This window comes from Centropristis striata, chromosome 2, assembly GCF_030273125.1.
Source record: "Centropristis striata isolate RG_2023a ecotype Rhode Island chromosome 2, C.striata_1.0, whole genome shotgun sequence".
Lineage (NCBI taxonomy): Eukaryota > Metazoa > Chordata > Actinopteri > Perciformes > Serranidae > Centropristis > Centropristis striata.
The window spans coordinates 18,548,075-18,570,220 of NC_081518.1; the positions used below are offsets into that span (position 1 = coordinate 18,548,075).

The 22,146-nt window shown below is 43.4% G+C and overlaps 2 protein-coding genes across 2 annotated transcripts in view; one reads left to right on the plus strand and one right to left on the minus strand.

Annotated features, from left to right (window-relative positions):
- Nucleotides 1–1,802: 1,802 nt before the first annotated feature.
- On the plus strand, nt 1,803–7,226 carry tppp3 (tubulin polymerization-promoting protein family member 3). The gene is made up of 4 exons (XM_059354803.1): nt 1,803–1,983; nt 5,139–5,338; nt 5,878–6,031; nt 6,353–7,226. Exons 2-4 carry the CDS (start codon nt 5,151–5,153, stop codon nt 6,545–6,547), a joined length of 537 nt encoding a protein of 178 aa, XP_059210786.1. The 5' UTR covers nt 1,803–1,983; nt 5,139–5,150; the 3' UTR covers nt 6,548–7,226.
- A 2,183-nt stretch (nt 7,227–9,409) lies between these two features.
- LOC131988727 (transient receptor potential cation channel subfamily M member 1-like) overlaps nt 9,410–22,146 on the minus strand; it is a 35,559-nt gene continuing 22,822 nt past the window's right edge. The window contains exons 17-28 of the mRNA XM_059353960.1: nt 20,047–20,275; nt 19,622–19,753; nt 19,393–19,533; nt 19,120–19,248; nt 18,542–18,793; nt 18,225–18,399; nt 15,570–15,590; nt 15,033–15,177; nt 11,685–11,887; nt 11,247–11,379; nt 10,174–10,550; nt 9,410–10,095 (exon numbers count right to left, since the gene is read on the minus strand). Coding sequence (XP_059209943.1) covers nt 9,410–10,095; nt 10,174–10,550; nt 11,247–11,379; nt 11,685–11,887; nt 15,033–15,177; nt 15,570–15,590; nt 18,225–18,399; nt 18,542–18,793; nt 19,120–19,248; nt 19,393–19,533; nt 19,622–19,753; nt 20,047–20,275 — 2,623 coding nt within the window. The remainder of the gene's footprint in view (nt 10,096–10,173; nt 10,551–11,246; nt 11,380–11,684; nt 11,888–15,032; nt 15,178–15,569; nt 15,591–18,224; nt 18,400–18,541; nt 18,794–19,119; nt 19,249–19,392; nt 19,534–19,621; nt 19,754–20,046; nt 20,276–22,146) is intronic.

A 22,146-nucleotide genomic window follows, 5' to 3' on the forward strand; every position in this document is an offset into this window, starting at 1 on the left:
TGTCTTGGGTGAGTTTGCTGTATAGGGGTGCACAATGTATGGTGAAAATGGGAGCTGGGCTGAGTCTGCCAAGTCTGAGTCTGGAGCGAGGAATAAGATAGGGTTTTCCTCTGTCAGGACAACTATATAGCCTGGCTATTGATATAGCCTGGCTATTGAGCCCTTGCTCTGCATGTTGAGGGGTCAGCTCAGGGGGGCTATCACTGTCTGGTGAACTTGAGTGTCCTTTTTTGGTGTCTGCATATGCCGATGATGTTAATGTCTTTGTCTCCAGCCAAGAAGATGTTCAGTGTTTGCAGGGAACCCTTCCTTTATATGAGAGGGCCTCTTCTGCTCGGGTAAACTGGGCAAAAAGCGAGGCTTTGTTGGTTGGACAGTAACCAGATAAGGCAGTGCCCATTCTGCCCGGTGGGCTTGAGTGGGGAAAGGAAGGCTTGAAAGTTTTGGGGGGAGTGAAGAAAAAAGTGTGAGCTCTGTTAATTAAGTGGAAATGGTTGCTACCCCAACTGTCGTATAGAGGAAGAGTTCACCTTAGGAATAAGTTGGTTGCCTTGACCCTTTGGCACAGACTTCTTGCTTTGACGCCACCTAGAGGTCTGATTGATGACATTCAGAGGGATATCGTGGATTTTTTTCTGGTCCGGTCGGCATTGGGTCCAGGCAGCAGTCCATTACTTGCCTGTGGCAAAGGAAGGAAGGTCAGGCACTTGTAAATATCCAGGCAAAGATTGCTGCTTTTAGACTGCAAACAGCAAAAAAAACGTTTGTATGACTGATGTCCAAGCTGGCTGGACACAGCCAAGCTTCTGCTAAGGCGAGTTGGTGGCAGGTTGGGGTACGACAAGCAGCTCTTTCTTTTACAGCTCACTGAGGTGGACCTTACCATGCTGACGCCATTTAACTATTTTACTCCTCAGTCCTGCAGGCTTGGCAGGCGGTAAAGACTGCAAGATCTGGGAATGAAATTCCTGGAATGTGGTTATTTGAGGAACTGCTGTTCTTGAATAATTGATTAAAGACTCAAACACTTGAGTTTGCCAGCCTGCGAAACAGTCTGAGGGAGGCTGGATACACAAAGGTGGGCCATTTGATGAAACCGTCTGTGAACAACACAACAGCCGACTGAAACATCTCCTCTCTCAGGCTGGTAAACAGAGTGGTGAGAGAGCTCTGTGCCGCCCTGCCATGGCCCCTGAGGGCTTTTGTTGGGGATGCCACCCTGCGTGACCAGTGTGTCGAGGACAGTAACTACAGTTTCCCTGCGTTGTCCATCACTCCAGCTGTGGGGGACTGAGTTCTTTGGTCCAGACTCTTCCCCGAAAGGCAGTTGGCGGTGCATGTACAAAGTTGGTTTATTTAGTTTTGGCCCCAAATACTCTGTTCAAAAGAAGGCTGTGCACCTCCTGTTGAACTTTTTGTCCGGTGCTGCAAAGTTGGCCAACACGTAGGAACCGGGTCCTGGATGCTGGTTGTGTGGAGCCGGTTTCGGTTCAGGCAGGACTGGTGAAAGCCAGACTGAAGGTGGAACACACCTACTATATTATGATGGACAATGTACATGCTTTTAGCCACATCTGGGCTGTTGGGGAGGTGCTGTGCTCCGTGGGGAGGGCTGTGGAGCTGACCATTTATTTTTAATATAAGGTTATTGCTCCATTCACTGGTTGTAATGGTTGTATTTCATTTTGTATTTTTCCGCTAAAATGATGTGGTGAAAAATCATCTGGTGTTTCCTTGAAATAGTGCAATAAAGGGATTTGGAAAACCAAACCTCTCCTCTCCTCTTCTCTCCTTTCCTCTCCTCTCCTCTCCTCTCCTCCTCACCACTCCTCTCTTTTCCTCTACGGCCCTCCCCTGTTGTCATGGCGACAGGGTAAACAGATAATAACAGAGGTCTTTTGAATCGTGGGAGCGCCACTGAGGGCCGACAGAGAGAGAGGAGAGACCGAGGAGGACAGAGGACAGACAGACGAGGACAGACAGGTAAGACAACACGTCTTTTCATCAGTTTACTGCGGAGAGACAGACAAAATATCCAGAAGACAAACTGCAGACGTTCATTCTGAGAGACAGAAAAACTTTTTAATTTGACTGAATCATCTAAATGTTTCAGCTGTATGATAATACATTTTATGTTTGATCATATTGTATTATATATCCTTAATAATTTAACTCCATATGTGTTTAATAATATAATATATGTTTGTATCATGTTTTTAACGTCGTTCAGAGGCAAATGATTCTGTTTGATGAACAATCAGAGATTTTATCTGCACCAACTTGAGGATGAAATACCAGATTTAATGAGCTCATGTTTAATGATGTCATATTTGGATCAACACACACACACACACACACACACACACACACACACACACACACACAGACACACCCATACAGTACACACACTGTGACACACAGAAACTAAACATAGCATAATTTTCAGTTTTTTAAACAAGAATCAACTTCGATCAAAACTAATTTAATGAATTAAAATAAATTAATTGGCATAAACAGTAAATATTGAACCTGAGGCTGATTGGTTCCAGAGTGTCACATGATCAGAGACTGCCAAAATAAAGTGCAGACTCTGAAGTCTGTCCTCGGGGTACAGTGGTAGTTTGAGAATCTCTGTTGTAGTTTGAGTCTCTTTGTGGTAGTTTTAAGTCTCTTTCTGGTAGTTTGAGTCTCTTACTGGTAGTTTTAGTCTCTTTGTGGTAGTTTGAGTGTCATTGTGGTAGTTTGAGTCTCTTTCTGGTAATTTGAGTGTCTTTGTTGTAGTTTTATGTCTCTGTGGTAGTTATAAGTCTCTTTGTGGTAGATTGAGTCTCTTTGTGGTAGTTTTGAGTCTCTTTGTTATAGTTTTAGTCTCTTTGTGGTAGTTTTAGTCTCTTTGTGGTAGTTTTAGTCTCTTTGTGGTAGTTTGAGTCTCTTTGTGGTGGTTCAAGTCTCTTTGTGGTAGTTTGAGTCTCTTTGTTGTAGTTTTAAGTCTCTTTGTTGTGGTAGTTTGATTGTAGTTGTGTAGTTTAAGTCTCTCAGGCGTAGTTTTAGTGTATTTGTGGTGGTTTTAGTGTCTTGGTGGTAGTTTGAGTCTCTATGTGATAGTTTGATTGTCCTTGTGGTAGTTTGAGTGTTGTCTCAATAGTTTGATTCTCTTTGTGGTAGTTTGAGTGTCGTTGTGGTAGTCTTACTCTCTTTGTGGTAGTTTTAAGTCTCTTTGTCATAGTTTGAGTGTCTTTATTGTAGTTTTGAGTCTCTTTGTTATAGTTTTAGTCTATTTGTGGTAGTTTGAGTCTCTTTTTGGTGGTTTGAGTCTCTTTCTGGTAGTTTAAATCTCTTTGTGGTAGTTTGAGTCCATTTGTGGTAGTTTGAGTGTCTTTGTGGTAGTTTTGAGTCCATTTGTGGTACTTTTAGTGTCTTTGTGGTGGTTTTAGTGTCTTGGTGGTAGTTTGAGTCTCTATGTGATAGTTTGATCGTCCTTGTGGTAGTTTGAGTGTTGTCTCAATAGTTTGATTCTCTTTGTGGTAGTTTTAGTGTCTTTGTGGTAGTTTGAGTCCATTTGTGGTAGTTTGAGTATCTTTATGGTAGTTTGAGTCTATTTGTGGTAGTTTGAGTCCCTTTGTGGTAGTTTTGAGTCTGTTTGTCATAGTTTGTGTCTCTTTGTGGTAGTTTGTGTCTCTTTGTAGTAGTTTTAGTCTCTTTGTAGTAGTTTTAGTCTATTTGTGGTAGTTTGAGTCTCTTTGTGGTCGTCTTTAGTGTCTTTGTTGTAGTTTTAAGTCTCTTTGTGGTAGTTTGAGTGTCTTTGTGTTAGTTTGAGTCTCTTTGTGGTGGTTTGAGTCTCTTTGTGATAGTTTGGGTGTTGTTGTGGTAGTTTGAGTCTCTTTGTAGTAGTTTGAGTGTTGTGGTAGTTTTAAGTCTCTTTGTTGTAGTTTGATTGTCTTTGTTGTAGTTTGAGTCTCTTTGTTGTAGTTTTAATTTCTTTGTGATTGTTTTAGTCTCTTTGTGGTAGTTTGCGTTTCTTTGTGTTATTTTGAGTCTCTTTGTGGTAGGTTTAAGTCTCTTTTTGGTAGTTTGACTCTCTCTGTGGTAATTTGAGTGTCGTTGTGGTAGTTTCAGTCTCTTTGTGGTATTCTCAAGTCTCTTTGTGGTATTCTCAAGTCTCTTTGTGGTAGTTTGAGTCTCTTTGTGATAGTTTAAGTGTCTTTGTGGTGGTTTAGTGTCTTTAGTGAGTCCCTTTTTTTTGTTTGTTGCATTTTTACTGCTTTATTTGATAGAGACAGATAGAAAGGGGGAGACAGAGGGGAAGACATGCAGCAAAGGGACCTCAGGCCGGAGTCAAAACCGGGTCCGCTGCAGCAAGCACACGGCCATGTGGTAAGCGATCTACCAGTGTGAGCCACCGGGATGCCCTAGTTTGAGTCTCTTTGTGGTATTTTGAGTGTTGTGGTATTTTGAGTCTCTTTGTGGTAATTTTTTTTGTCTCTTTGTGGTAGTTTGAGTCTCTTTGTGGGTTTTAATTTTTATTTTGTGGTAGTTTTGGTAGTTTTCGTAGGTGCTATGAGGTTTTTAAATGTTACCGGAGCAGAAATCTGATCTGAGTTACAATAATCTAACGTCCAATAAGTAAAGCAGCAAAGATCATCAGGAGATGATGACATCAACATTTAGACAAGTTTAACTCACTGAACTGAAACTGTAAACACACACACACACACACACACACACCACACACACTGCCTGACGCACATCACATGCAGGTGAAGAGAGAAGAAGAGACTCAATAACCATGACAACCACTGTCAGTGTTTGTGTGAAATCATCACACAATTCTGAGAAACCAGAGTGAGGTCATGTCTCACACACACACACACACACACACACACACACACACACACACACTCTCACTCTCACTCTCTCACTCTCTCTCTCGCTCTCTCGCTCTCTCTCTCTCTTTCTCTCTCTCTAAACAGGGCTGCTGTCTATACGTTTGTGGTGGTTTTGAGTGTCTTTACACCTTTTTGACCAATGTGAATCTGGTTCTGGTTCTGGTTGGTTGAACTTGTGAACCTTTCTCTGAGTCGTTTTGTTGTTTGATTAATGTCATGCTGCTGTTCCTTCCTGTTTATCCTGTTCTACAGATATTTACCGTCATGGCGGAGAGTGGGGCCATGGACCGGCTCCTGGTGGCGTTTAAGAAGTTCGCCGTCCACGGAGACACGAAGGCCACGGGGAAGGAGATGCACGGGAAGAACTGGGCCAAACTCTGCAAGGACTGCAAGATCATCGACAGCAAGAATGTCACCAGCACCGACGTGGACATCATCTTCTCCAAAGTCAAGTGAGTCTTTGTAGTTAGTCTCTGGTTCAGGGTTCAGGTTCTGGGGTTCAGGTTCTTGGGTTCAGGTTCAGGTTCAGGGTTTGGGGTTCAGGTTCAGGTTTAGGTTCTGGAGTAAGGGTTCAGGTTCAGGACTTAGAGTTCAGTGTTCAGGATTTAGGGTTCAGGTTAATGGTTTAGAGTTCAGGGTTTAGGGTTCAGGTTCAGGGTTTAGAGTTCAGGATTCAGGGTTTAGAGTTCAGGGCTTAGGGTTTAGGGTCCAGGTTCAGGGTTCAGGGTTTAGAGTTCAGGGCTTAGGGTTTAGGGTTCAGGTTAATGGTTTAGAGTTCAGGGCTTAGGGTTTAGGGTTCAGGGTTTAGAGTTCAGGGCTTAGGGTTTAGGGTTCAGGTTCAGGGTTTAGAGTTCAGGGCTGGGTCTGATGACATAAGAAATTTTCAGAGGCACCAAACTTTGTTTCTATGAAAATAAGACAGCTGAAGTAAAAACAGAAAATGACCTGCAGCTGTGCCTGTCTCAGTTTTGTTTTGTGTCTCCGTGTGAAGACAGAAGACATCTCGGGTCATCACCTATGATGAGTTCCAGAGAGCTCTGGAGGACTTGGCCCCAAAGAGGTTCAGAGGTCAGAGCAAAGATGAGGCGCTGCAGTCCATCTACGGGCTGGTGGAGGGTCGCGAGCCATCCAACGTGGGCGTGACGGTGAGAAACACTGAGTCATCACAACATGAACTTGTTAAACAGGAGAACTCGTTACAACAGGAGACATAGACTAGGAGGAGCTCGGTTTAACCAATAGACCGGGAGGAGTTCAGTTTAACCAATAGACAGGAGGTGCTTAGTTTAACCTATAGACCGGGAGGAGCTCAGTTTAACCTATAGACCGGGAGGAGCTCAGTTTAACCTATAGACCAGGAGGAGCTCAGATTACTCTATAGACCAGGAGGAGCTCAGATTACTCTATAGACCAGGAGGAGCTCAGATTACTCTATAGACCATGACTTCCCGTCGTCTATGTTTCAGAAAGTGGCGAAGGTGGCGGCGCTGGACCGCCTGACTGACACCTCCCGTTACACCGGGTCACACAAGGAGCGATTCGACGACACCGGCAAGGGCAAAGGTCGCGAGGGCCGCGAGGAGATCGTGGAGAACACGGGCTACGTGTGTGCGTACAAGAACGCCGGCATGTACGACCACAAGGCCAAGACGGAGAAGTAAACAGGAAGTACAGCTTCTCCTCAGCACCTAGTCTGGACCCTGAACCTGAGAGTGTGTGTGTGCGTGTGTGTGTGTAAGTACTCTTCAGCTCTGATTAGACTTTGATGCAGTTTATCTGTTCGATTTGACTTCTATTGTAAAGAGTTGAGTAAATTCTGTTGCTGCTAACATGCTAACAGCTTGTTTGTGTCTTTTTTTCCTCCATTCCACCAAAGCAGTTCCAAGGCCGGTTCTGAGACGGTACTGGTTCTGCTTCAGTGCTGGTTCAGCTAGCCCGCTAACCTTAGCACGCTAGCTCACCAGTATCAATCACATTGCAGTTAAACAAATCATATAAATTAATGAAACACTTTTAGTTGGTCTCTCTAACGGCACCGGCCCCAGTCCGCCCCCAGCCCCTTCTCTGGCCCCGCCCCTTGCCCCGCCCCCGGTCTGATCAGAGCTGAAGTTTATTTCTTGTTGGTGGTTTCTGAACTTGTTTATTCTTCGTCAGTATGATAATTAATAATCGTTTCCTCTCTCTCAGTCTGAAGACATTCTGATTTTCTTTCTTTCTCAGAGTAATTTCTTTTTTTTTACTCTGTAATATTTCAATCTTCTACTGTAAGATAACTATTCTGAACTGGACTGTAGCTTCACTGGAAGTTATTTTATTGAATGAATAAAGGTTTAAAATAAATTCTGCTCTGTTTATTGTCTCTGATCAAACTGAAGGTATTTAAGTTACTGAAACTCATATTATTAGGGCCTCGGGGCAATCGCACCGAGCACTGGTCCCATACAGCAATAGCTGTAGGGACCAGTGCTCAGGGCGAAAAAAGCCGCGAAAAAAACTGCCCAAAATTTTGCATTGAAATAAATGGGACGGACGACAAAAAATGAGCGAAAAAGAACAAAAATTGGAGATTTCTAAACGTCTACTTCTCCGGCGTAATTTCACCTAGAGACTCCATTTAAACTTTAAACAGTAGACACAAGTCTTGTGTATCGGTGTATTAATCCACGTTACGGTCATATAGTTTTTTATCAATCCCTGTTCAATGACCATGATCATTTTTGGAGAAATTCTGAGATTATAATGGGTGTATTGCACGGAATGTTCGTGTCACAGTGTGTGACATCATCGGCAGAGTGTAGAGGGAGAGAAAAAATTGTCAAAAAATAAAATTGAAAACTGCGCTCCAGGCCACAAATTCCACTCTACAGAAATAATTTATACATAGAAATGTAGGAAAATTTGTCTTCTCACTCACAATCCTCTGGTAAAGCTGTCAGAGTTATAGTTTGGGCGTACGACGCACAGATGATCCACCAACACGCACCAACAGCCTCATTGGGTCCCATATTAAGAACGCAGGAAGATTTCGGAAAAAAGGAAGATGGAACATTTTTTTTAGATCGCTCTAACAAAGCTATTTTTTTATTTTTCTTTTAAAAAATCATATGTAGACGTTCAGAAGTTCGGAAGAACTCGGTACACTCAAAGTGAAGTCGGATCAATGATAGGTATTATGGTTTTGCCAAAAATGCTTTCTGTTCGAGGCCAGAAATTCCACCTGTCAATGTTCCGGGACATTAACAGGTGTCAGTTAATTCTGTTGATTGCTTTGATCTGATTGCCTTTGATCTTTGATGTGATTACAGTTACAGATACACACACACACACACACACACACACGCGCATAAGCACGCACACTCCTCACACATGCATACACATGCTTCAAACGCAGGCGCACGCACACACACACACACACACACAGTAACTTTATGTGATTTTAATTACACACACACACACACACACATTTTGAGGTTAAAGGGCATAGTTTGAAATCTCTGAAGAATCTCATCATAGTGTGCACACACCGGCAGTAGCCCCCATGGCCCTTTCAAAATTTCCTCAGAGGAAATTTTTTAGTTATTATTATTATTTTATTTAATGTGAATCAGCAACAAAACCTGATGAAACTTTCACATTCCAAAATTATGTATTTACTGAACAGAAAGTAATGAAGAAAAAAAGTCAAAGGAGGACATTAACATAAAAAAAAAAAAAAACATAAAAAATAAAAAGTCACACTTTTTTAATGAGTGTCATTATGGGTCATAAACATATATATATATTCTTCAGGATTAAACTGCAGGATTCACCTAATTTTCTTTATAAAATGTGTTTATTTGAACTTCTGATTGTGACGTCTCTTCACACATCAAACCCAACAAGCTTCAGTTAAAATAAGGTGTCTGTGTGTGATTTTTACAGATATTATATTGATATTCGATCTGTTCTCTGTGAGTCCTTTTATTTCTCTTTGAGTTTTACTGAAATATTTCATTATTGTCTCCAGCTGAACGTTGATCAGCTGTTTACATTTTTTATTTAAAAACAAACTGATGGTTTGAATTCACGATCACAAAACATGAAAAAAGAAAACACAAATAACAGACAAATAATAATCAGATCAAATATCCTGATGCACTAAAGTTTGAAATAAAAATATTTAAATTATCTATTTCTATGGGGCCTGACTTTCATATTTTATCGCTCAATGTCCGTCACCTCGATTCTCTTCTTATTTTACTACAAACAGGAAATTATGTCAAATGTTAAAGAAAACTGAAGGATATTAAACTACATTGTTAATATTTATGTTGTGAATTCAACGTAATAAATAAGGAGGTCAGGACGTCCTCCCAACAGGCCATGGAACATTCAGGGACATTTAGGTACATTCAGGGACATTCAGGAAGTCCTCCGTCCTTCTGTCAGGACATGGTTGTTAATTTTGAATGTCTTTCATGTTGTTTTACTTCCCTGTGATGTTTTTACCTCTTTGAGGTAGTTTTTGTTGTGTCCAGCTTCACTCAGCTGTCAGAGTCTCTGGACCTGGTTCTGGTTCTGGGCTGTGGCTGTCCTGTCCCCTCGCTGAATGCCGACACCAGGTCTTTGACGCTGCCGGCAGAGCGGCGTGTCTCCTCGCTCTTCGTCCTCGTCTTCCTCGGGGTGTTGAGACTCTTTGAGCGCAGGGTTGGGTACATCCTGTCCTCCGCCACAAGCAGCTGCTCCCCTTCCTCGCCATGGTTACCGTCCCCCTCCTCGCCGTGGTTACCGCCCCCTTCCTCACCGTGGTTACCGTCCCCTTCCTCGCCATGGTTACCTCCCCCGGCCTGTTTGGACACTCTGTCCTCTTGTTTGGAGGTCGGCCCGTCCTGGTTCTGATGGGCAGGGCTGCAGACGAAGCTGCTGATGGACTTCCTTGTGGCCTCGCTGAGGGTCGGGGAAGGTAAATACTGTGTGACCTTTGATCTGTCCAGGGGGAAGGACACCGCAGCCTCCAGCCGGGACTTTTCTGCCGGCGTCTCCTGGTTGCTGTCCGTGACGTCGGGCTGCGGCAAGGAGGTGGCGGTCTCAGGGGGTTTGTGGACGGCATCGCAGGGGGAAATCAGGATGTCGACGTTGGACAGAGACTGAGCCCTCGCCCTCTGACCTCTGACCTCCAGAGTCGACCCGAACTCCTTCACCTCACCTGCAGACAGGAAATTCATCATAATTCATCTCAAAGTGTCATCCCCGCCCCGTTACATCATCAGACATGGTCCTGTAACCTTGTCCAGGTGTCTGGTCCTACCTGTGGCATGTCCTCCCTCAGCGTCTGTCCCTCGTCTCTCTGGACTCTGTTGGACCTTCCTGTCGCTCCCGTCCACGTCTCCAGCAGCGGACGCCCTGTCGTCGTGCTCCAGCTGGTAGCGGTACAGGCTGTAGCTGTCGGCGCTGTTGAGGCTGCCGTGGCGCAGCAGAGCGGCCGGCTCGCACACAGACGAGGCTCGGGAGTGCGTTCTGACCAGCTCGGCGCGGTCAATGCCCGCCAGCTTCTCCAGAGCGTTCATCATCCGGCCGGAGAACTCCTCCAGCTGTGCAAGGCGCAGGTCCACCGTCTGCAGGGATGCCTTCATGGCGTGCTCCCTCTCGTTCACCTCCTCCAGACGCATAAACATGTTTTCCACCCTGAGAACACACAACACTGTTTCTGTTAATACAGGAAGAGGAGGATTGCCTCTGAACAACATAATCCACCTGAATGCAGGATTCTCTCTGATTCAGAGACATCTCTGTCCCTCTAACTTTCCCCGTTTGTCTTTATAAATGATGCCTGAGTGGAGAAAAGGATGGGTTTCAAGAAGAGATTTAACATGAGACAGTGAGGAGCCTGTTCCCCTCTGAGCTTCAGTCAAGCTCTCGGCACTCTCAGGAGCAGCTGGTCAGCTGACCTGAGAGACAGGTTGGGAGAGTAGGGGTGTAGCAGCTCAGAGAGGTCAGGTGGAGCAAGACCACTTAAAGCTTTAAAAGCAAATAAAATGATTTTAAAAAGAATCCTAAAATGGACGGACAGCCAGTGCAGTGAAGCTAAAATAGGTCAAATATGCTCATACTTTATTGTGCCAGCTGAAAGAAGTATTTTTTTTTTTCATTTTGTACCAGTTGAAAGCCGGCAAACTAAACTGTAAACACCAGCAGAGTGTGTGCACCGCTGACTTTAGACCATTTTTCTTTTGACTTATCTGTTTCTGCTGCCTGCCAACAACAGTTAAGACAGAGTATTTTATCAAACTGAATTCTACCGTATGAGAGAGTCAGTCATTGTGCAGCGTGTCCCCACAGGGACAGATATACTAACGAAAAATAAATAAATTTGTCTCTGACCTCTCAGATGTGACTCTGATTCTCTCGTTGTTGGACGATTGTTTCTCGTCTTCTTTCTCTCTGAAATATTCCTCCACACACTGCTCCTCGAACTCATGCAGACTCTTCAGCTCCTCAGCACCCAGCACCAGCTCTGAGGGGACACAGGGGACATAATGTCTCAGGGGACACATATTCTTTATTATCTGAGGGGACACAGGGGACATTATGTCTCAGAGGACACAATATAACAGGAAGTATGTTTTTGGCATTGGAGGAGCAGCAGGAGGAGCAGCAGGAAGTGCATCAGGAGGAGCAGAAGGAGGTGCAGCAGTAGGAGCGGCAGGAGGAGGTGTAGCAGGAGGAGCAGGAAGTGTATCAGGAGGAAGAGCAGCAGGAGGAGCAGCTGCAGGAAGATCAGCAAGTGTATCAGGAGGAGCAGCAGGAGGCCAGTCTTACGGAGGCGTCTCTCGCGGTCGTCCCGGTCCCCCTCGGTCCTCGGCCGGCAGCGGCAGCAGAGCGTCCTCAGAACAATGAAGACGTGCGGGAAGACAATGAGCGGCGGCGGCAGGATGGGACGGTCATGGAACGTCATGATCAGCTGGTAGCGCTGGAACTTCCACACCTGGTTGGAGATGGACTTCACCTCGAAGAACGTGTTGCTGCGGACAGGAAGAGGAGGACCGTCAGGACAGGAAGAGGAGGACAGTCAGGAAAGGAGGTGAACTGTCAGGACCGGATCGTCAGTATAGGAAGTGGACCGTCAGGACCGGACTGTCAGGACAGGAAGAGGACCGTCACGACAGGAGGTGGACCGTCAGGACCGGACCGTCAGGACAGGAAGAGGAGTACCGTCAGGACAGGACCAGGCTGGTTCCAGCTTTAGCATGGTGCTATTGTTAGCGTTGACTTTAGCATGGTGCTAATGTTAGCGTTGACTTTAGCATAGTGCTATTGTTAGCGTTGAATTTAGCATGGTGTTATTGTTCGCGTTGACTTTAGCATGGTGCAATTGTTAGCATTGACTTTAGCATGGTGCTATTGTTAGCATTGACTTTAGCATAGTGATAATGTTAGTGTTGACTTAGCATGGTGTTAATGTTAGTGTTGACTTTACCATGGTGCTAATGTTGACTTTAGCATGGTGTTAATGTTAGTATTGACTTTAGCATGGTGTTAACTTTAACATGGTGCTAATGTTAGTTTTGACTTCCGCATGGTGCTAATGTTAGTGTTGACTTTACCATGGTGCTAATGTTAGTTTTGACTTTAGCATGGTGCTAATGTTAATGTTGACTTTAGCATGGTGCTAATGTTAGCGTTGACTTTAGCATGGTGTTAATGTTAGTGTTGACTTCCACATGGTGTTAATGTTCGTGTTGACTTTAGTATGGTGCTAATGTTAGTGTTGACTTTAGCATGGTGCTAATGTTAGTGTTGACTTCTGCATGGTGCTGATGTTAGTGTTGACTTTACCATGGTGCTAATGTTAGTGTTGACTCTAGCATGGTGTTAACTTTAGCATGGTGCTAATGTTAGTGTTAACTTCCGCATGGTGCTAATGTTAGTGTTGACTTTAGCATGGTGTTAACTTTAGCATGGTGCTAATGTGGGAATCACGTGGGAATCAAAGTCAAAGTTTTGTCAATCCCGCTAACGCAAGTCAAAAGAAATACACATTCAACAGTGCTTTGACTTCCGGGCCGCAACAACAACAACAATGGAGGGAGGTGGAGGGCTTCAAGGTAAAGTGAGGAACAATGATCCATCGGTGAGACATTTAATAAGTTTATGCTTCCTTCGAGGAGTTAAGCCCTAAGTTTCTGGACAGTGTTTTCTTGCAACTGGGCAAATATTCACACATGCTGAAGAGGGTTGTGTTTTTGTTTATTTGCATAATTTTAAATAGGTTGAGAATCTGCCTGTTCTGCTGTTGTCATCCTATATTCCTTCAAAAACAAGAAAGGTTACTTTAAAGTTTAAACCTATATGCACTTTTTATTTGTTTACACAAAACTGTAAGGTATTGTGAAATGTGAAATTTAAAGGTAATGCCTTTTTATATGCACTAAGCTTAAGTTTCTGGAGAGAATGATATGTCAGTATTGTTTTTATTCATTATTTGTATAATCTTAAGAACTTAGAAGAATGTATGTACATTTTTGAAGACATGCCTTTTGCATATTTTGCCTTTTTTATGTGTAAGTTGATTGAGGACCTTGACTTGCATAGTGCAGTCAGGGTAAACATATTGGCCCTCATTTATCAAGCGAGCGTAGAAACGAGCGCAGATCTGAGTGTATATTTTGTCTTACGACAGGGTCCACGTGTGATTTATCAAACGATCGTATCTCGCCAATCACAGCGTAAGAATGATCGGCTGTTGATAAATGTGGCGGCTCGAAACATGCGTAATTTAAATACCACGCCCTAATATATACCCGATTCAGAAGACTCGCCTTCAGAGTTTACGACACCGAAGGGCGCAATACGGCCAAAAAGAGGATTTTTTCGCCCTCTAAAGTCAGCTTTATTAGCAAAGTACACCGTTACAATTAACAATAGGGGCAATATAGACATATTAAAGAAATACGCAGCGACGGAGGTTTATGAAATAAAAGTACTTGTAGTTATAAACTCAAACAAGTTCACTGAATATTTTACATTTGGAGCACGGACTTAGAAGTTTTCAGCTTTTTGGTTGAAGGAGGTAAACAATGTTTTAAAGTAAGTTTTAATTCAAGAAGAAGAGGAATTTCTCAGTCAGAAAGTGAAACGCTGACGTCCAACAGCAGCAACACAACAAACTAGTTTTATTTGGCAGCATAAAAAGTGAAAAGGGAGGAAATCAGTGCAGCTGTCAGCAGAGTAGCGGACTATTTAACTCCCGGTGAGGTTTGAGTAATTACATCGTGATATATAAAGCCTAATAATCTATGTAATATCCGAATATTGCTATTATTATGATGGAGATATATTATTCACCTCTTTACATTTACTAATAATGATGTCCTAGTCAGAGGAGCGTGTGACATCGCTGATTGGAAATGTTTCTATTCAGGCAGCGCCGGTGGTAAAAGAGACGCTGACGCTCCGGTGTCGGAGCTGGATAACAGTAAACAGCAAAAGACAACAACATTTAATATCCTCGGCTGGTATTCTGTTTAAAGAATTTCACGATCGCAGGGTGTATTTATTTTTGGATTATGTTTTAGTGATAAATTATGTAGTCTAAACATGTTTTGCTTTGTCACTATTAAAAATCAAAACACCACAGAGTTTTATCACCTCCAGGCATCGATACAATAGTCTAAGATCAATTCTCCGTCTCAGACGTGTGGACTTCACGCTCACTCAAATTTGCGTACACGAGCTGAGAGCAGACGTGAGATCTGATCGTACCGTCCGCTCACGTCCAAATTGATAAATGCCGAGGCTTGCGTAGAAATCATCTTACGCCCACTTTACGCACACTTTCTGACGTACGCTCGTTTGATAAATGAGGGCCATTGTACTTAAATGTTGCTTTAAAGGAAACCAAATAAAAATGCAACATTTTTGCAACATGTTTGGGTTCATTCAACTAATGGACATAAATGGACAAAAACATTACTCTAACAAAAACACAAAATCCATTGACTTTCCTAATGACTTACTTATTAATAAAAAATAAAAAAAAATGGTGTGGGACGGGAGCTGGAGTCATTCTACAGGAGTGGGACGGGATGGGATTTTTTTTTTTACTCCGGCCCGGGATTGGGATGGGATTTGATTTTTTCTCTGGGAGTTTCTAGTTCGAACACTGACTTGAAGACAGCGATGAGCAGGTTGACCAGCAAAATGTTGGCGACCAGCAGGTAGCAGGCCATGATGGCGGGCGTGAGCCATGCGCCGGGAATGCACGGGGGCAGCTTCTTCCCGTCTTCATCGTACATGTTGTCCCCACATGGAGCTGACAGACACACACACACACACACACACACACACACACACAGTGTAAGACTTTATGAATAGGAGAAAATATTTGTAATATTTCTGATAGAGTTTTAGTTTTGACCAGCAGGGTGCAGTTTTCACTTTTACATTACAAATAATTTTAAATGGGAAAAACTCTGAAAGCATCAAAGTAAAATTAATGTAAATACAGAAATAAAGTGGAGATGCTTTGACTGAACCAGACTCATATTGATTATATTATTATATGAATGTGATCTGCATTTTATTTCTGTGTCCAGAGACAGGAACTGATCCTTCACATTAAAAAATTCCACTGGGGGCTTTTATTGTGAAACAGCCACAGGAAACACATTCACATTCATATGTGACGTCAGCAGATATACTCACGATTTATCTCCATCGCATAAACTGTCAACAAACAGAAACAGAGAGACAAAACAATCAATAATCAATAACAACAAGAGCCTTACAAGGACACTTTACTGCATTATTGGGACATTTCATTACACACGAAGACAGGACGAATGACAGGTGGACACATGAAGACAGGACTAACAGAGGACAGATGGATACATGAAGACCCACAGAGGACAGAGGTACACATGAAGACAGGATGAACAGAAGACACATGAAGACTGAACTAACAGAGGACAGATAGACACATAAAGACTAACAGAGGACAGATGGACACATGAGGACTAACAGAGGACAGATGGACACATGCAGACCCACAGAGGACAGAGGGACACATGAAGACAGGACGAACAGAAGACACATGAAGACTGAACTAACAGAGGACAGATGGACACATAAAGACTAACAGAGAACAGATGGACACATGCAGACCCACAGAGGACAGAGGGACATATGAAGACAGGATGAACAGAAGACACATGAAGACTGAACTAACAGAGAACCGATGGACACATAAAGACTACCAGAGGACAGATGGGCACATGAAGACAGGACTGAAAGAGGACAGATGGACACATGAAGACAGCACTAACAGAGGACACATGAAGACAGGACTAACAGAGGACAGATGGACACATGAAGACTAACAGAGGACAGAGGGACACATGAAGACAGGACTAACAGAAGAAAGATGGACACATGAAGACTAACAGAGGACAGATGAATACAGGATGAACATAAGACAGATGAAGCCACTACTAAAAAACCCAACCTCGACCCCTCCATTCTCTCTAACTACAGACCCTTCCTGTCTAAAGTCCTCGAGCGAGAAGTCTATGACCAACTGAAAGCCTTTCTGACCAATAACAACATCTACGAATTCCAGTCTGGCTTCAGAACAGCCCACAGCACAGAGACTGCACTCCTGAGAGTGCTAAACGACCTGCTCCTAGTCGTTGACTCAGGGAGCCCTGTGATCCTAGTGCTCCTAGATCTCACAGCAGCCTTTGACACGGTGGATCACAGGATCCTGCTGTCTCGGCTTGACCACCAAGTTGGCATCAAAGACACAGCCCTGAAGTTCTTTCAGTCCTACCTGGCTGAAAGGAGCTTCTCTGTCCTGCTTGGGGATTTCTTCTCATCTGTTGCCCCCCTCACCTGTGGGGTCCCTCAGGGCTCTATACTAGGTCCCATCCTCTTCCTGTTATATATTTTACCCCTAGGGGACATCCTGGTCGAACATAACATCTCCTTCCACTGCTTTGCCGATGACGTCCAGCTATATCTGCCTCTTAAGGTTGATGGGCAGGCTGCACTCCAGCCACTGCTTGATTGTCTGGCTGACATCAGATCATGGATGGGTGCAAACTTCCTCAACCTTAACAAGAGCAAGACGGAGATCATTATTTTTGGCAAAACCTCTCAGGCCTTCTCCACCGATGCTCTAGGCCCTCTAGCCTCCAACATCCGGCCTTCTGTCAGAAATCTTGGCGTGATTTTTGACAGTGCTTTCAAGTTTGAGCAGCAGGTTAGTGCAGTGGTGAGGAGAAGCTTTTTCCACCTGAGAACACTAGCCAAGACAAAAGCTTACCTGCCTCAGAGTGACCTGGAGAAAACTATTCATGCCTTCATCACATCACAACTGGACTACTGTAACGCTCTCTACACCGGCATGGATCAATTGCAGCTACGCCGCCTGCAGTTGGTCCAAAACTCAGCCGCCAGACTCCTCAACTGCACTAAAAAACATGATCACATCACCCCAGTCCTCGCATCGCTCCACTGGCTCCCCATCCGTCACCACATTGACTATAAACTTCTTTTAACTGTCTACAAATCCCTCCATGGTCTGGCTCCTACATACCTGTCTGACCTCCTGCACCACCACACCCTCTCTGGAACTGCCTCCCCCTCCACATCCGTGCAGCGCAGTCACTAAATGTTTTTAAATCCCACTTAAAAACCCACCTCTTTTCTCTTGCCTTCTATTAAAGTTTTTCCTCTGACAAGTGCTAGGGAATAGTGTCCCCTAGTAATCCCACAGTGCTTTTAAAAATATCCCATCTTCTTTTAATTTATTTTAAATTTAATTTTGTTTTGTTTTTGTTTTTTGTTACCTTTGTCAATTTTGTCAATTCTGTATTTTATTGCACTTTTTGCACTTTTATGTGAAGCACTTTGGTGCGGCTCAGCCATCTGTAAATGCGCTATATAAATAAATTTGACTTGACCTGACTTGACTTGAGATGAGGACAGGACTAACAGAGGACAGATGAACACATGAAGACAGGACTAACAGAGGATAGATGGACACATGAAGACTAACAGAGGACAGATGGACACATGAAGACAGGACTAACAGAAGACAGATGGACACATGAAGACTAACAGAGGACAGATGGACACATGAAGACAGGACTAACAGAAGACAGATGGACACATGAAGACTAACAGAGGACAGATGGACACATGAATACAGGATGAACATAAGACAGATGAAGACAGGACTAACAGAGGACAGATGAAGACAGGACTAACAGAGCACAGATGAAGACAGGACTGACAGAGGACGGAGGGACACATGCAGAGTGGACAGACAGGAAGTCTTACTATGAACTCTAGTCTTACGGTCTATGGAGTCAGCGAACACCTCTCCGTAGATCATCCAGTACGGCATGTAGAAGATGTTGCGAGCGAGACGCCAGGTGGGCTCCTCGTCCGGATGCAGAATTGCCTGCCGCGCTACGCCGAAGCTCATCAGCACCACCAGCATGATGACCACGAAGTACAGCATGTCGATCATCTGAGGACGAGAAGAGGACATCTCTGATCAGGTTCACCACCAGGAACAATTCATTCAGACAGTCAGTCCTCTGTGTGTTGGACATCAGAGCCCTGAACCACCTTCAGGTCGTCTCTGAGTTCGTCCTCTTGCTTCTTCTTACCATTTTGCCGATCATCATGACGTAGGGTCCCAGGTACTTGTTGACCCCGAAGATGTCCAGGACTCGGATGTACCAGAAGATGATGTCCACGCAGTAGATGACGCGTCCGTAGCCCATGGACGGCTCGTTCTGCAGCCGCAGCAGCAGACCCAGCAGGAAGACCGAGATCGCCACCAGGTCCGTGATGTTCCAGTAATCCTCCAGCCACACGTTGATCTTCTGCTTCAGCTTCCCTGGCTCCGACATCAGGATCTGACAGGGGACAGGGGGACGGGAGGGATGGTAGGGATGGGAGAGACGGAGGGACAGGAGGACAGAGGGACAGATGGACCGGAGGGAAAGAGGGACGGGAGTGACAGAGGGACAACAGGGACGGGAGGAACAGGAGGGTCAATAGGGACAGGAGGGACAGGGGGACAGGAGGGTCAACAGGGACGGGAGGGACAGAGGGACAGGAGGGTCAACAAGGACATCAAGACTGATTCAGCATTTATTGTTATTACCTCTGTAATAACTAGTAAGACACTGCCCAGTGCGTCACTGGGCGTCCCTGGGTGTCTGGTGTGGCGAGCATTTACCTGGCGGACCTTCTCCAGGCCAAGAGTGATGATGTAAGAGATGACGATCCACTCCTGCAGAGACGGCCAACGCTCCATCTTCACCAGGATGATGTAGTTATAGAGACACAGGTAGACCAGGTAGGAGATCTATACACACACACACACACACACACACACACAGTCAGAATGTGAATCCTGAAATGTGAATAATTTCATCAAACTTTGGGCATTAACATGAGAAATATAAATTATATAAATAATAAATATTGCGTCTATATTGTGTGGACTTGCCGTGTTGAACCAGAACTTGGTGAACGGAGCGTTGTAGAACTCGTAGATCTTCCTCCCGACTGGAGTTCTCCTCTTCTGTCTCTTCTGCTCCTCCTCTTCATCTCCTTTCTTTGACGTGGTGTCCACGTTGGAGACGGCGTCCTGAAACAGACGATCAGACTAATCATTAACTTTAAGACCCTGAAGCTGTTTGTTTGTTTGTTTGTTTGTTTATTTGATTGTTCGGCACCTTGCTGGATTTGTTGTCGTCTTCTTTAGTTTTGCTGTCATCGTTTTCTTTGGACGAATGAAATGAAGTTTCGTCTCCGAGACGAAACTCGAGCAGGAGAATGGCCGGAGGGAAGACGATCCCTAAGATCACCTGCAGACACAAACCATCACCACAAATATTATTATAGATGTATTATATATTTATTATTTATTTGTATATGTTATCACTTTGACCTCCCAGCAGGCAGGAACATTACCTTCATCAGCTGATCAAGTAATACAAACATTTATTTTTTATTAACCTTTAAATTTGTTCTGAGCATGAAGTTACTCTTCTGTCCTTTGATATAAATATATGGACAGACCAGACAGTCCGGTCCAGGTCCTGCACAGTCCTGAGACCTGACGGTCTGGTGCAGGTCCTGGTCCTGGTGGAAGTGGTACCTTGAGGCTGTTGCTCTTGCCCATCCTCAGGCAGCCCATCCACATGTCGGTCAGCAGCATCTGGCTGCATGTGTGGGCGATGAAGTCTCTGTGTTTGGCGGCGACTGCCAACTTCAGGCAGGTGGAGTTGCTCCAGTTCTTCAGCTCGTACGTCAGCAGCTTCATCGCCACCTGCTCGTCGTGTTTGTATGACTGATCCAGCAGCTCGTAGGCCAGCTGACCGAACTCTCTGCAGGAACAGAGTCAGGAGTTAGAGGGGGGTCCGGATCCCCTCCTGCTGACCCAGCAGGCCATCAGATGCAGAGACAGTTTTCTTGTTACTGCTAAAAGTCATATAGACATGATAAAATTCATAGCCACACAATATATGAATAGTTTCTTGAAAGTTAAAAAAATACATAAATATGGTTCGAGCAAAAGTCATATTATAGATGTTTAAAATGTATAAATTAGGGCCGGGACTTTAACGCGTTAATTAAGATTAATTAGTTACACAAAAATGAACGCGTTAAGAAAATTGACGCATTTTTATCGCACTTATTTTTGTACCGCGGAACGTTTCTCACTGGATGAGTTTCAGTCGGATCGATTATACTGGAGCCCCAACTAGCGTTCATGAGTTCAGACAACAACGAACCACAGTGAACATGAACAAAGAAGCTGATAAGACCGCTTTGGTTGGCCCCGTGGATGATGGCACATTCTGTTACAAAAAAACAACGGATGGAAGCGTTGATAACAGCATGGTTGTCTGCAAGCTATGCAAAAAGGAATTCGCATATCACCGCAGCACATCGAGCCTCAAGTATCACCTCAATGCAAAATATATAGCAGCTAGCGGCTGCATAATAAGTATTATAGTTTAAAGAAGGTCTACCTACCTATAGGCTACCTGAATTTCTGAAATGTACTATATTTCTAAATCTGCTATTGTTACACTTAATAGCAAAAATTGCACTGGTCTGTTGGACTTGAACAAAAATAAACAATATTTTTGTTGCTTAAGATTATGTATTCAGTCATTATTCAATGGTATACTAAAAATCCATGTGAAAAAAATTACTTCTCACTGTTCTCAGGTCAAATATTTATATGCGATTAAAATGTGATTAATTTTGATTAATTGATTACAAAGCGTATAATTAATTAGATTATTTTTTTAAATGTAGTCCCGGCCCTAGTATAAATATATAAAAATCATTGAAAGGGTTAAAATGCATAAAATATTTTTTAAAAAAGCAGCTTCAAACTCACAAGAGCAAACAGTTTGTGACAGGACTCTAACCACAGTGACTCCAACACAACACAGAAGTATTAGCATCATGTAATCAAACTGGAATCTAAAGGGTTAAAATCCTGATAATTATTCAATATTTGATAGTTTGGATCAGGACTGAAGGTGATTAAAAGATTTCACCCAAAAAAGTTGAAAAAAAAAAAATCTACCAGTAATATTTTTATAGTGTTTTTTGAAAGTGGACATGTCTGCCATCAAGTGTCCATATACAGAGTACATTTTAAATCTGAAACTACACAAAAACTAAAAATGCATCAAAATCAAGTTTGCTGCTTATCTTTGACATATACAAGGCTGTGATAAAAAACAAATGCCCAGCCAAAAATGATTAATTATATGGAAAATTACTAAATTTTTGTGTGTGGGGGGTTTCATAAGAAACATGAATGACATTGTGTAATCAAACTGGCATTTAAAGGGATAAAAAAAAAAGCTAAAATATTTAAACATTTGATACTTTTGAGCAGGGCAGAAGTTGTTTAAGAGGTTTATGCAGAAAAAAGTTGAAAACATTTTTAATCTGCTAAATTTTAAAGGGTTAAAGAGGAGAAGAAGTGGTGATGTTGAATTATTAACTGTGGTAAAGACTCACATTTCAAAGGGATTTAAAGGGAATTGTTATTATTTGACTGCTACTGCATATGTGATCTGAAATTATTATTGTGTTACTAAAAAAACTTTAGACACTAAAAATTATTTCCATTTAATCTGAAGTGAACTTGTTTGTGTCATGTTTACAAGGTATACAAGTCTAAGCGGTTTACATGATGGTTTAAGAGGCTGTGTGGCTTAAATTGCAGGTC

Coding starts and splice junctions, on each gene's coding strand:
- tppp3 (XM_059354803.1), top strand. CDS start 5,151: ATGGCGGAGAGTGGGGCCATGGACCGGCTCCTGGTGGCGTTTAAGAAG. Junction 5,339..5,877: donor ATCATCTTCTCCAAAGTCAA/GTGAGTCTTTGT, acceptor CTCCGTGTGAAG/ACAGAAGACATCTCGGGTCA. Junction 6,032..6,352: donor CATCCAACGTGGGCGTGACG/GTGAGAAACACT, acceptor TCTATGTTTCAG/AAAGTGGCGAAGGTGGCGGC.